This window comes from Nicotiana attenuata, chromosome 11 (genome assembly GCF_001879085.1).
Source record: "Nicotiana attenuata strain UT chromosome 11, NIATTr2, whole genome shotgun sequence".
NCBI classification, from domain to species: domain Eukaryota; kingdom Viridiplantae; phylum Streptophyta; class Magnoliopsida; order Solanales; family Solanaceae; genus Nicotiana; species Nicotiana attenuata.
Window position 1 is genome coordinate 3,863,883 of NC_031999.1, and position 13,904 is coordinate 3,877,786.

Genomic DNA, 13,904 nt, shown 5'->3' on the forward strand with positions numbered 1-13,904 from the left:
AAACACTTAGAAAAATTACTCGAGAGATTATTATTACTACTAGCTAAGGGAAGGTGAATTTGAAGTTCATGTAACCAAGTGCTTAAGCAAGACCTTTACTTTTTTTTAGATAAATGCCATTGTATTTATAATCTTCTTTCTCTCTATGAACTAATATGCATCACATTTATTTGATACTAAAGAAATCCCATGGGAGAGATGACAAATTGACAATTACTTTAATGGAGTTATAGCCATTGAGAGTATTCCTATCATTTGGTTCCCTCTTTTCTACAATATATTCAATTCTAAGCAACCTCCACTTACATTCATTTATTTCTACTTATAAAATCCCCTACCAAGTGCAAACATTCCCTCATTCAAACCAAATTAAAACTGCTCCATTACCATATCAAGATTTCTACAGAAACAAATATTTAACATTACATATGGCTTCTTGTCTCTTCTTTTTTGTTATTCTATGCCTACCATTTATTGTTAAAGCTCAAGAAAGAGCTCCACATGGGCTTGCATATGAAAGTCCTACTGCATTCTCACCAGATGCATACTCATTTTTTCACCCTGAGACTCAACAAAAGAAAAACAGTACTACTGAAAGTTTATGTGATAATAATACATCAGAATCAGGTTGTTCAAAATTTCCTACAGCATCAAGTGTGCAGTCTAATTTAGCACATGAAAGTTTATCACCACCCGAGGATGGCGAGAGGCGAATGGGAGCTGGTGGGATTGTTGGACTCCTTCTTGGATTTGTGTTTGCTGCTATTGTTTTAGCATTTGGGGTTTATTATGTTGTGATTACACGAAAACGCAACTCGAGCAAAGCTAATCCTGTTCAGCTTAATGTCTGATGCACTCATCTGTCCCCTGTTGCTGCATCTCATTTTACATTTTTTGGTTTCTTACCTTTCCTATTTATATGATTTGGGATGTGAGATGTAACTATTGCTGAATGAGTAGTTAGTGATATAATCGTAGAATTATTTAGTGATTAGGAAGCCCCTGTGTTATATTACCATGTCTCGATTTTTCATATATGATGTAAGCCATTCTCATTTATAAAGGGTTGCTATTATCACAGCAACATCAGAGAGAAAACAAAACCACATACTATTAAAGTTTCAGAGTCAAACAACAACAACAACAACAAAAAACCCAATGTATTCTCATAAATGGGGTGTGAGAAGGGTAATGTGTACGCAAACCTTGCCCTACCTTTAAAAAGGCAGAGAGCCTATTTCCGGTAAACCTTTGCTCAGGATTCAGAATCAAACAAATAACTAAAAAATGTTTCCTACATGTGTGTGAATGATTACCAACAGAGGGATACTTAAAAAACCAAACCCATCTGTAGTTTATGCGGATCCTATCATTGCGCAGAGACACATTTTGAGCAAGTAAAATCCTTTTTTTTTTTTTTTTTTTTTGGTTTCTCACTTGTTGTCCAATACCAATTTAGGACCCCGACTAATCGAGATTCATATCGTGTAAGACCCATTAAAGAGAAAGTGCTCCCTACAAGGATTTTTTTCATTCCAAGACTCGACCGGAGAATCTGGTTAGGGGTGTAGAAATCATATTCATCTTACTGCAACCCTATCCATAAACCAGACTCCTGCTTGTCTATCGCATTTATTTTTTATTTTTCTAAAGAAGAGTCTTCCAGACTCTAGCTAGCCCTTTATAAGTTTAAAGCACTCACCTAAACCAGTGAATCTGCTATTTAACATCACGATCATAAATATAATTAGTGAACCACTAGAAGAATCTCCAATTATAGCTAATTGTATACAGTTAAGTCCCTTGCCTTAAACAACAACAAAATCCAACCCAATTAATTGCCCTTGCCACAGGGCATACTGCTTTATGTGTCCATACACCAATCAGGCTGAAGCCCCAATCTTCTAGATTAAAATCTTTTTTCTGAGACTTAATTATCCATAGGATTCAAGGCGTTCATGGTCTTAGCAGTCCTATTCAAGCTCTACAGTAGGTCATCGTCCTAAACTTGTTCGCATTTCCAAAAAGATGCAGTGTAAGGTGGGCCGAAACATCAATCAGGCAGACTGATGTTTGCACTTTCATGAGCTTAAGCGAGCTAGCAGATGATCTAATGTTCTTCACCTAAGGAAATATAGCACCTGTCTGAATAATGTAATGGTCAATCTCACAGAAGAAATCGACTAAATGTGTCATGCTTTTCCTCCCATGTCAGTATTATCATGGATGAGTATGGCATTCCTCCCCTTCAACTGCTTAATAAAAGCAGCAGGCCCTGTAGTCTTATAACCTGATTTGATGAAATTGAAACAAGGATATAATCCAACTTCTGACTTAAAATAAGTACTTCCTGCCCCTCAAACTTTCTCAGTTAAAGTTGGTAGATGGAAAATGAGGAGAAAAAAGCAGGGTCAAGGATGGGGAGTTCGGGAAGTGTGATAACATGATGCTGAACCTTATTGTATGATAGCATCTTACAACATCGACCAGGGTAAACTGCCGATAAAGTTTGTTCCACCAATTCTGGATCAACCAACATCACAGAGAATGTACATTCTTTTGTGACCTTCGATCCATATATTCTGGAACAATAGCAGTCAAAAGCAGGGATAAAGCTAGCAACTGTGGAACACCTAAGTTTTTACAACACAGTATTCATCACAGACCAAAGTCAGGAAAGAAACATCAGCAACATGATAGTATGTAAGTGCAAGAACTGCAATTGGTACCACTTCCCCTTTTCAACGAGTCAAAGCAAAAAGATACAATGGAAGGTGCACCGGCATGTGTGCTTCTACGAATATTACAAATAAAAAAGATACAATTTCAAGATCTGTTGTGAAATCACACAACATTTTTACCACCCACGTGAGCCGAGAGACTTGATGACAGGTCCTAATGCTTGATCCACAGCTTTGTTCCATAGGTGTGCAAACTCTATACCAGACTTCTGTTTCGGGATGTGCTCTATTGTCTGAAAATATTCAAATAGATTAAAAATATGGTTAGAAAGACACAGAATGATGAGTTGATTTTGTTTATCATAAATAATGAAAACCTCAAATTTTGCTTTGAAACTTCATAGGGAAAAGGGCCAGATATACCCCTGTACTATTAAAAATTGTCCACATATGTCCTCCATTATACTATCGGTCTAAATGTACCCCTCCCATTAGCAAAGTAATCAAAAATACCCTTATTTCTAATGGTGCTCCACCAGGCAATCCAAATCCTACATGGTCTAGCATTTGGGTGAGGTGGATGCCACGTGGCATGCCACCTCACCATCTTCTTCCCCTTCCATTTCTTCTTAGCAAACAAAAATATGGCCCATTTTATTCCAAAAAACAAAATCTGAGGAATGTGTAGATAATTCTTTGTCATTCTGGAAAAAATCAAATCTTAAGCAAATAAAGATTAAAGCCTTCTCCGTGAGCTCATTTAATTAACGACTTCTCCTTCCACTGGGCATAACTTTATTTCCCAAATCTTCATTATATATTAAAAAAAAAAAAAGATTATTCTCTACCACTATGAATCAACAAAACATGGGCAAGATAGCAAAAAAGACTTATCTCTTCTAACAATTGAAGTTGCTGGAAGTGAAGATGGAAATGTTTACTTCTATGATTTAACTCGGCCAAGGAATACATGTGTTAACAAGCTTCAGGTATAAATAAGTGTTGAGGAAATTTGGTTCTCCAAACTTGTATCAATCTCCTCTCACAAGGAAAAAGCTTCAGATAATTTTGTCATTGGGTTTTGTGATTTGTTATTTAAGTCTTTTGGAAATCATTTATTCGTGTTAGATTCGGAGATTAACAGTAATTTTGTCCAGATTTAAAAGAAAATGAATTTGGAACCTCCATTTCAAGGTATGAGGGGAAGAAGAAATGGAAGGGGAAGATGGTGAGGTGGCATGCCACGTGGCATCCACCTCACCCAAATGCCAGACCATATACAATTTGGATTGCCATGATGGAGCACTGTTAGAAATAAGGGTATTTTTTATTACTTTGCTAACGGGAGGGATAGATTTAGACTAATAGTATAACGGAGGACATATGTGGATAATTTTTAATAGTACAGGGGTATATCTGGCCCTTTTCCCAACTTCATATGTATTGTACATGTGTATCACAGTTATGGTCATGATAATCAAAGGACAAGGCTATTTAAAAATATTATATAAATAACATATTCTCATTAAGCAAAACATACACTGCGAACAATAACATCTTGTCCGTCACCAGCTTTACATCTAATAAATGGCACTGTGAAAATAAAGAAAAATATCAAGAGTAGTGACAGGTGGTGAAAATGACCATCACATTGAAACACAATACATGGTCAAACTTATGACTTGAATAAGAAAAGAAAAATATAGAATATTTCAGGGTTTGCTTTTTCTTTGGGTGGCTAGTCTGGAAGCATTTATTGAGACTGTTCTATTAATTATTTATGTAGATTCACGGACAAAAATTCACTTATCTACGTACCATTGAACATCAAACCACCAGCATAGCAGGGAATATTTTAAGCAAATTGGTTAAACTACATAGTTGTTAGTAGGTAGTTTATAGTTGTTCACCGATGGTCTTAGTAGTATGCATGTCCCTTCATATTTTTAGATTTTTATTATATTATGTGGTTTTTGTTCGCCTCATTGTATTCCATGTTGCTATTATTTGGTACCACTTATCCTTTATCTCTCCCTTTTTCTTTTATCTTCCATCTTTCTTCCTTCGCTTTCCTCTTCTTCTTCTTGCCCTTCCTGAGCCGAGGGCCTATTGGAAACAGCCTCTCTGCCTGCATTAGGTAGGGGTAAGGTCTGCGTACAGACTACCCTCCCCAAACCCCACTTGTTGGGATCAAACTGGGTTTGTTGTTGTGGTTTGGTTAAACTACACAGAAACTCGAAGCAATAATTGGCTAGATAAGCCCACGTTGCTTGACAGAATATTTCCTTTTTTTTATTATTGATAAAATATGCATATTTAGTTGAACTCAACTTAAAGCTGCTTTATGACTTCCCTAAGAAGATCTTTTGGTTCCACTTTATGGTTCTTCACAAACACCAACACACAATTTTCGTAATTTATCCACTAGTAATTTTATACTCAATAAAGGTCACAAAGCAAAGCAAGTTCTTTCTCTCGATTCTATGACCCAATTATACGTCAATACTCGAGATTTTTAGACATACTTGCAGTAAGTTATACTTTCCTTAGCCCCGGCCAGAACTGGCAGATGATTGTACATGTGACCGTGACTCATCACTTTGTTTTCTATTAGGTACCTTTGGCGCCACGGTTCTAAGAAGAACTAGCAAAACACAATAACAACCATCTTCACGAGCATTTAATATCTTTCTTCTTCACAAAAGGGTATGGACAATTGAACACCACAGGCAAAAGCTTCTAACATAGCCAAGCGATAGCCACTGAAAATCCTTACAATTATGAAATTTCAGGCCTATAATGTTTACTAGCAGATAAGTCTGGAGCAATCCCAAAATCTGTACTTACTGTTTGGAAGGGCTTAACATTCTTTATATGGAATAGTATTCTATGTATTATACTAGTTATAGGGATTCATACTCGCTACACAAATAAGCATTTAATCATGTGGTTTCTTCATCAGTAGTCATAATGTGATTGATTCATGTGAAATCAACATCACGCATGAACCCAAAAATAACCGCCATTGTTTTTCCACAGCTGCTTCAATGCATATGTCGAGAACTACTTACTCATCTATAAATATAAGATGGAGAAAAAATGGAAATGGTAAATTTGTAGCACAAAAAGCAACTTTTGATGTAAGGATTTTACATACATGTAGGTATGGGTGTACTTGAGCGTGACGTTCGAACAATTTGTTAATTTGGATCCCTTAAAGGAGAGTTATTGCTTAAGTATGGTTTGTCATGCATGGGTAATATATGCATATCTTATACTTTGTAGCTCATACTGCTGGTATATCTTTGAACCATAGACTGCTTGCACAAACATACACACTTGGCCAAAGAATACATAACAAATTTCAAAATTTCAGAAAATGATAGTATCAAATTTGAATAACTGCTCTCAAATTTTCGTACCATTTTCTCAACCCTATATAAAGTATATGCAGTTAGTAGCATTTTCTTTCCCAACAAAATGAAGGTCATGTGAAGAAGTTAATAACATGCTTCTTGGAGCTATGGAAATGTCTTAAATGTGATCATTAGGCAGTCCATTGAGTGCCAACTAAAGGACAATTTACTCATTCTATATTACTAAAAGAGTATAAATTATATGCACTCACTATGTAAAAAATATTTACACAATCAGGTCTCTCTTGATAAGTATTACTTATTAGTAAGTTGAATATCTGATACAAAGAGTAATTAGCATGTTATCACAAGTTAAAATTTATTAATGGTGTACAAAAATTTAACAATGTCCAAGTATATAACTTAAATCCTATTACTAAACATAAACGCAAAGGCACATGCACACACATATGTTAATATATTTCAATACACACACACAGAGAAATTTAATATGAGCTGATAACATCTAATTCGGAAATCAACATCAGGCCTAGCTATCGGAAAAAACTCATAGATGATAGAACAAAGTGAAAATCACAAAATTCAAGGGGCGAATAAAGCGCTTGAGCAAAGGAAGAACCTCTGCAATCAGAATTGAGAGTTGAGACAGGGAGGAGAGGCGCGATTGAAACCTACCTGAGATTGAGGGAAAAATCGGGATTGATTCTCGGAGATGCTCTTATAGATGCTTTTACGTTGTTCCAAAACCACAACACCTATCAATATGCTACCTAAAGCAGCGCCGAGAAGACGCTCCTGCAAGTTTGCATAATCAAAATTCCACACGTTCATTTACATACATACGCGTTGAATAATCAAACGATTTCATTTGATACTGAACAATCAAAATGTAAAGGAGACAGGCAATAATCTATAACTGACCTGAGTAAGGATGCTGATCATCCTTGCAATTGAATTTCCGCACAGACCAAGCTTTGAATTTTGAGACGCCTCTCTCCGATTTGTTGAAAGATTGGCTTTGTTTTCTTACCCCAAAAAAACCGACCCGTCCCTGAAATATGGGCTTAATGGGCCTGAATGTAATAAATGTTGGTAATGGAAAAATAGTCGACATCTGCAAAGTTATTAAAAAATACTGTAGTGATTATTTTATGCGAAAATAAAATCTGGTAAAAAATACCCTAGCTAAAACATGAAATATTGCAGCATAATATGCTGAATTATGGAGCTCTAGCGTATAATTTTTTAGCATATTATGTTGGAACTTCAGCACATTATGCTGGAATTTCATATAAAAAAAAAATTCAAACTCCAGTATATTATGCAGGATTTTTTTCGGAATTCTAAAAGTATTTTGTTCAGATTTTATTTTACATAAAAAAAGTAGCTATTTGATTATTTTGAAACCGAGGCTAATGTTCAATTAGCAGTTGTAAATCATGCTATTTCAAATTTTTTTTTTCCATACAACTTCAACCCAGAGAGAGATATCATGTAAATAAGAATAGTAATCTACTACAACTATTCAAATAATAGTACCAAAGGGTGTGATAGTGGTCAATGAAGTAGGTGAGAATCATAAGGTTTCAGGTTCAAATCCTAGCATAAGCAAAATAACTAAGTAATTTCTTCCCATCTATAGCGGTAAAAAATATATATACCTTATCGGTGCATATAAGTTAAACTCGTACAGTTTAGGGGATTAGAAGAGTTGGGATAAAAAAATATTAAGAGAAAACTTTGTTGAGTATTATTTTTTTAATCAAACTAAAAGAAATTATTTACCAAATAATTTTTTTTTGTCAAATTAAAAGAAGTATTTAACCAAATATAACAATATACACAGAAGTTTAATTTAGCACCTGTTAGTAAAGGTATAAACTAGAACCTCTTCATTTAACAGCAATACAACACTGAACAACTATTAAGATTAGTGATGTGTCCCCTCTTCGTTGTGAATTGTGACTTCTTTGCAAAACAAGAGATATATAGTTCTCAAACCTGAAATATTTACTTCAAGAAATCCTAATGCCTTGTAATATACTGAAATATTCAAGAAAATGAAAACGGAGTGCGAAAGTTTATATTCTTCAAGAATCCAGGGTAGATACTGTAATTTTGAGGAAAATGTATGGGTCAATTGCAAATGTTTGAAAAGTCACACTGCGCTCCACCTCTTCTCACTCTCAAGTCTAAGCTAGTCTCTGTCGGATCTCACAGTCGATATTACGTTCTCACATCGATCTGAGTCAACTCGTTGCTGACTCAAAATGCCGAGTCGACTCATTCTCCTCCTTTTTCTCTCTTCCCTTCTTTTCTCCTCTCTCTTACTCACCCCATCACTCGCCAAACCTCCTACTTCCGCCGCCGACGACGATGACGAAGACCTCAGCTTCCTCGAAGCCGACGACGAAACCGACGCCGCACAGCACAACACTTTCCCAACCGACACCTTCTCCGACAACGAAGATTTCGACGACGACGAGGACTTCGAGAATTACGACGATTTCGAAGTCCCCTCGGCGTTCGATAACGAGGCGGAGGAGGAAGATGAAGGTCCTAAATTCGACGATAAAGACGTCGTCGTTTTGGCGGATAGAAACTTTACTGACTTCGTCGAGGACAATAAGTATGTATTGGTGGAGTTCTACGCGCCGTGGTGTGGGCACTGCAAGGAACTCGCTCCAGAGTACGCCGCCGCGGCGACGGAGCTGAAGTCGGAGAATGTGCTGTTGGCCAAAGTCGACGCCACGCTGGAAAATGAGCTGGCAGAGAATTATGAAGTTCAAGGATTTCCTAGTATTTATTTTTTTGTTGATGGTGAACACCAACCTTATAATGGCCAAAGAACCAAGTGAGTCTTCTTTCTTTACTATAAGCTCAAAAGTTAGTACTTCAAGAGTTTTATTTTGGCGATGATGGTTTTTCACAAGTGGAAAAAGACTAATTGATGAAAAATCTTTGATTTTTGCATATTGGTTTTAGGTTTTTAGCTAATTTAATTATGAGAATGCCGAAGCCAAAGATTTATATAAGGCGATTCAAAAGGAAACTAGAATTTGAACCTACAATCGAAAGCAATTTTTGAACTCCTTTGTATATAACAAAAAAAGAGGTTCCTTTTTTCCCCTCTATGTACACAGTATAATTTTTCTAGAAAGGCAATTCAATAGAATATTCCTACCTAGCTCTGCCCCTGATTATGAGCCTCTGATCTTCTAGTATGTTTCTCGCCTTCTACAATGATTTATGATAAACTGCATCAGCTTGTAATTTGCATACATATCTAAGATGTTATGGCAGCACTGATGGTGTAGGCAATCTCCCTTCATGTCCCAGAAGATTAAATGAGTCCTTAGGTTTTAGTTTGATTTGTCTCTTCTGACATTTGTTTTCGTATAAGGGTGAAAATAGGCAGCAGCCAGTTTGCAAATATGGGGCTTTAGTTTCGTGATGTCATGTGGAAAAGTTTTAGATATCATAACAGTAGCAATTTCCTTGCTTCCTTTACAAATCCTTCTCGTAGATTAGCATACTCAAGTTAAACAGTCATAGAATGGCCCAAATCGCGGACTCCGACACACTCCTTTAAATAGTTTTTGTTGTGAATTATGATTGAAAGATGATTGTTTGAAGCAGATATATTCCCTTTTCAGTACATGGATTTTTTGGATTTGTTAGGAAGGAAAGCGTAGTAGGCTGCTTATTTGGTCTCTGTATGAGTTTTATACCATCTTGGTACCCTTTTAATAAACTTTTACTTGTATAAAAATAGAAGATGTATTCCCCTTCTCCTTTTTTTCTTTTCTGCTTTTGGATTATCAAATACACTTTCATGCTGGTCTTAAGTTGATAAGAACGTTTCACTTTTAGAGATGCAATTGTGACTTGGATCAAGAAGAAGATAGGACCTGGCATTTACAACATAACAACAACAGAGGACGCAGAGCGTGTACTAACCTCTGAGAACAAAGTTGTTTTGGGGTTCCTTGAGTCCCTGGTGGTATGTATTGCATACTCTAGCATGCTACTTTTTACACATTCTTATTGGTTACTTGTGCTGGGATGTTATGATGTTGCTCGAGTCCTCCAAAAATGGCGCTGCATCAATGCCGGATCCTCACAATATGAATAACTTTTGTAGGACTCAACACGCACCGTCGACATTTTTGAAGGATCCGAGCAACATAGGTTGTTATTGCATATTTCAGTTCTTATTGATATACTGCTTGCTTCAGCTTTGTGAGGTTCTCCTGGTTATGGGAATAGCTTTTTCTTTCTATATTTTTGGGTGATTAAATGATACAATGTGAACTTTCTACGGCTCTCAAATTTTTATTTCTGATGCTATGAAAATCATTGTGGACATTTTTGTGGCACTTAACTGAATTACTTCTTTTCCATTACCATATGCTATGAGCTTCATTTATTGGGAACATAATGTTTCCTTCTATTCTTTTGGGTATTTTTTTGCACCTCAACTGTTTGCTTTAATTACATTGTTATGGATTTTAACGTTGAACCTATTTCTTTTTCTTTTCGAGTTCTTAATAGCATCATATGGACTGTCTGCGACTAAACATTTTTACCAGTCAATGGGCTCTTATCATTTGATTCCTCTTGTTGTGATTGTTCAAACAATTACAGGGTCCTGAAACTGAGCAGCTTGCAGCTGCTTCAAAACTTGAAGATGGCCTTAACTTTTACCAGACAACAAATCCTAACGTGGCCAAGCTATTCGACATTGAAGATATTGCTAAACGCCCTGCTTTAGTCTTTCTTAAGAAGGAAGCGGAGAAAGTGGTGCATTATGGTTAGCTGGTCCCTTTATCCCTTTTACTATTTTGTTGGTACCAAAATTGTATCTCCTCTTTTGGATAACGTATCTGGAGAAAAGAGAAACCCCACTTGCTTAATTTCTGCTCTCATGTATATGGGCAACTTGATTGCTGCAAGCATTTTAAGTACATCTAGTTTTCAGCAATGCATATATATCGCATGACACTATATTTGGAGGTTTAAGGTTAATATTGAGATTGGAAACCTACATACTTTATGTGCAGAATGGAATTTTATGCCCACATATTTTTTCAAATTAACAAATTTAAACGGAACTCAGTACTTTGCCAATTTCAATACCCAAGTTTATTTTTTAGTGGAATCTCGGGTTGCTAACATAAGATCTTTCTGCTTATAGATATTTTTACCATCCAAATTTCATTTTTCAGTTTCATTGTTTTGGTCTCAAATGGGTCAGATTGAAGCTAAACGAAATGATATTTTATGGATTACTTTCAGGGCCATGGAGGTTGTTTTAAGTGGGACTAATTTCTAGTGTCCAACCTAGTTGCTTTCTTTCTTACTCTATAACCAATTGAAGTTTGGGAAGAACTAAAGAAAGACAAATAGGATATGACTCATTTTCTTTTTCTTAAACTGTGGCTTCAGATGGTCAATTCACCAAGTCTGCAATAGCTGAGTTCGTATCTGTTAATAAGCTTCCTCTAGTGACAACTTTTACTAGAGAAACAGGGCCTTCAATTTTTGAGAGTCCAATTAAGAAGCAGGTAAATTAGTTGTGTTACTGCGTAATAGAGTGACTTTTGCGTAATGGAACTATGGAAGTGTATCTTTCTCTTTTACAAATTTGTGGTTAATGCATTTACTCAGGTTTTGCTTTTTGCCACAACAAATGATACGGATAAAGTATTCCCAACATTTCAAGAAGCTGCAAAACTTTTCAAGGGAAAGGTAATTAAGCTTCATTTAGTATGTGATGTCAACAATACGGGTGTGTGGTTTCATACAGAAGGCTAATTCTGTGGAATCATCACTTATAAGTGCTTTATGTTAGCAGAAGATTGCTTCTTACATTAAATCACCCTGCTTGCCCCTTAGTTGTGGTCATTAAGAGGATGAAGAGGAGTGAAAACGATATACACACAGCACTTTTACGACCATGAGAGATATTCATAGGAAATTCTTTTTTTTTATCTTGTTGAGTAAAACATTAAGCAAATATTTAGAATTCATAACCTCTTTGTTAGAAAGAGGTTTTTTTATGTTGCAGAGGAAATTTCCATCTCTCAATGTCCTTCACGCATCTCGATAATGACTTGGACATTGATAACACCAACTTCAACTAAAATACGCATCAGATACACACATGTACTCTTGTATACTATTTTTTTCCTTCTGTTACTCTTGTCCTGTGTGCTATTCAAGTTATCTCATTGGGGTTAATGCAAATTGTTGGTCTGAAGTTGACAGTGTTTGTGTGGGTTGGGTGTGTGAGACGTGACGAGCGGTGGTGCCATGGTGATCACAACGAGATTGAGCTGAATGCTTTTCCCTAGTTGGATGGGAAGTCATGATTCACCTATATAACCCCCCCCCCCCCCCAACCCCACACACACACACACACTAAAAAAAAGATAGTGTAAGAGAAGAAGAATGTAAGTTGAACAACTGCAATTTTTTGTTTTGTTTTGATTTTGGGTGTAAAGGCACATGCAAACGAGGCAGAATCAGTTTTAGATCTCATAGGGTTCCTCCATGAATAAAAGAGGGATATACTTCTGGTTTTTTGCTTCCCTCTGTACAGCTTAGTGAGAAGTTGTGTATAATACTTTTTTTTTGATAGGTAACTGAAAGAATTTTATTGATGTAAAGTATGGCTGTCCAACGGGACGGGACGGGATGGGACGGGACGGGACGGGACGATTTTAACGGGACGGGACGGGACGGGACGAGTTTTAGGCGGGACGGTGGCGGGACGGGACGAAACGGGACGAAACGGTCGTCCCGTCCCGTCCCGCCAACCAAACGGGACGGGACGGGACGGGACGGGCGCGGGACGGGACGGGACGGGTCGCGGGACGGGACGCGGGCCTTAGTGTATTTTTTAAAAAAAAAAAAAAAATCTAGTTTTTTGAAAATTACTATGTTTTTAAAGTTTGCAACTGCTAGATTTTTGACTTATTTGATAAACTTAAATATTACTATGTTAGTATGTTAAAAAGAAAATTAGAAAACTAAGTAAAGAATTATAAAATATTAAAACAAAAGACTTGTAATGAAATAATCTAGTAAATATAAATTTATAATAGAGTTATAATTTATTTAATATAATTTCAAAGTATTAACAATTAACTATTAAGTAACACCGACAAATCATAAAAATAATTCATCTCTTAGAGCCATTTATTTTATTAATAGAACTTTCAAATCTCAAATACAAATACAATTCTTTTGAAGAGCACCTAATCTACGCAGCCACCTTCTAGGAAGGGTTCTGTTTGAACTAGGTCTCTTAGTAGCCAATTACAAATTATCATACTAATATTTGTAAGCTCCTATATAACTTCTTTGTAACTTATCAATAATATCTCTTGGACATTCTACTGGAATGTTGATTGATGTTCCATGAGCTCCATGCCGTCATCGCTCCCAGTGGTAAGTATCTCATTGTATTCTTCTTCCTCCCTAGTGGTTAGTTTTTCAAAACCAAAATTTCTGAATTAATCCAATCTCTGAATAAGACGGAAATCTCTAGACTGTCCTCCGCTAATGAATGTCTATGATCTCCAATTTGAAATCTTGCCGCGCTAAAAGCACTCTCCGATGCTACTGATGATGCTTGAATGCCAGGATATCTCGGGCCATAATTGAAAGTGTTGGAAAAGCCTTGCCACGCTCCCTCCACCATGACAAAAGTTGTTCCTTGCCTTCTTCGTCTTTAATATTTTCCAATCCTTGATTAAGATAAGAATCAAGTTCATCATCAATAGAGGAATCAAAACCTGTTATATCATCCATATCTTCCCATAAAACTTCTGCTCCAGAC

General features: G+C 36.4%; 3 protein-coding genes across 3 annotated transcripts in view; 2 read left to right on the forward strand and 1 right to left on the reverse strand.

Moving 5' to 3' along the window:
- Positions 329 to 1,106, forward strand: LOC109234949. Its single transcript, XM_019400985.1, has one exon. The coding sequence runs from the start codon at positions 429 to 431 to the stop codon at positions 849 to 851; it is 423 nt and encodes a 140-aa protein (XP_019256530.1). The 5' UTR covers positions 329 to 428; the 3' UTR covers positions 852 to 1,106.
- Positions 2,440 to 7,107, reverse strand: LOC109234049. The gene is made up of 3 exons (XM_019399888.1): positions 6,980 to 7,107; positions 6,734 to 6,853; positions 2,440 to 2,974 (listed from the first exon to the last, which is right to left on the reverse strand). Exons 1-3 carry the CDS (start codon positions 6,998 to 7,000, stop codon positions 2,858 to 2,860), a joined length of 258 nt encoding a protein of 85 aa, XP_019255433.1. The 5' UTR covers positions 7,001 to 7,107; the 3' UTR covers positions 2,440 to 2,857.
- LOC109234050 (protein disulfide isomerase-like 1-4) overlaps positions 8,212 to 13,904 on the forward strand; it is an 11,344-nt gene continuing 5,651 nt past the window's right edge. The window contains exons 1-5 of the mRNA XM_019399890.1: positions 8,212 to 8,912; positions 9,932 to 10,061; positions 10,706 to 10,871; positions 11,507 to 11,625; positions 11,729 to 11,809. Of these exons, the coding sequence (XP_019255435.1) occupies positions 8,329 to 8,912; positions 9,932 to 10,061; positions 10,706 to 10,871; positions 11,507 to 11,625; positions 11,729 to 11,809 (1,080 nt within the window). The 5' untranslated portion in view covers positions 8,212 to 8,328. The remainder of the gene's footprint in view (positions 8,913 to 9,931; positions 10,062 to 10,705; positions 10,872 to 11,506; positions 11,626 to 11,728; positions 11,810 to 13,904) is intronic.

What these genes read in the sequence shown, in the direction of transcription:
- LOC109234949 (XM_019400985.1), top strand. Translation starts at nt 429, where the DNA reads ATGGCTTCTTGTCTCTTCTTTTTTGTTATTCTATGCCTACCATTTATT.
- LOC109234049 (XM_019399888.1), bottom strand. Translation starts at nt 7,000, where the DNA reads ATGATCAGCATCCTTACTCAG. An exon ending in TGATCAGCATCCTTACTCAG is followed by an intron (nt 6,854 to 6,979) that starts GTCAGTTATAGA and finishes GCAAACTTGCAG; the next exon opens with GAGCGTCTTCTCGGCGCTGC. An exon ending in GATTTTTCCCTCAATCTCAG is followed by an intron (nt 2,975 to 6,733) that starts GTAGGTTTCAAT and finishes GAATATTTTCAG; the next exon opens with ACAATAGAGCACATCCCGAA.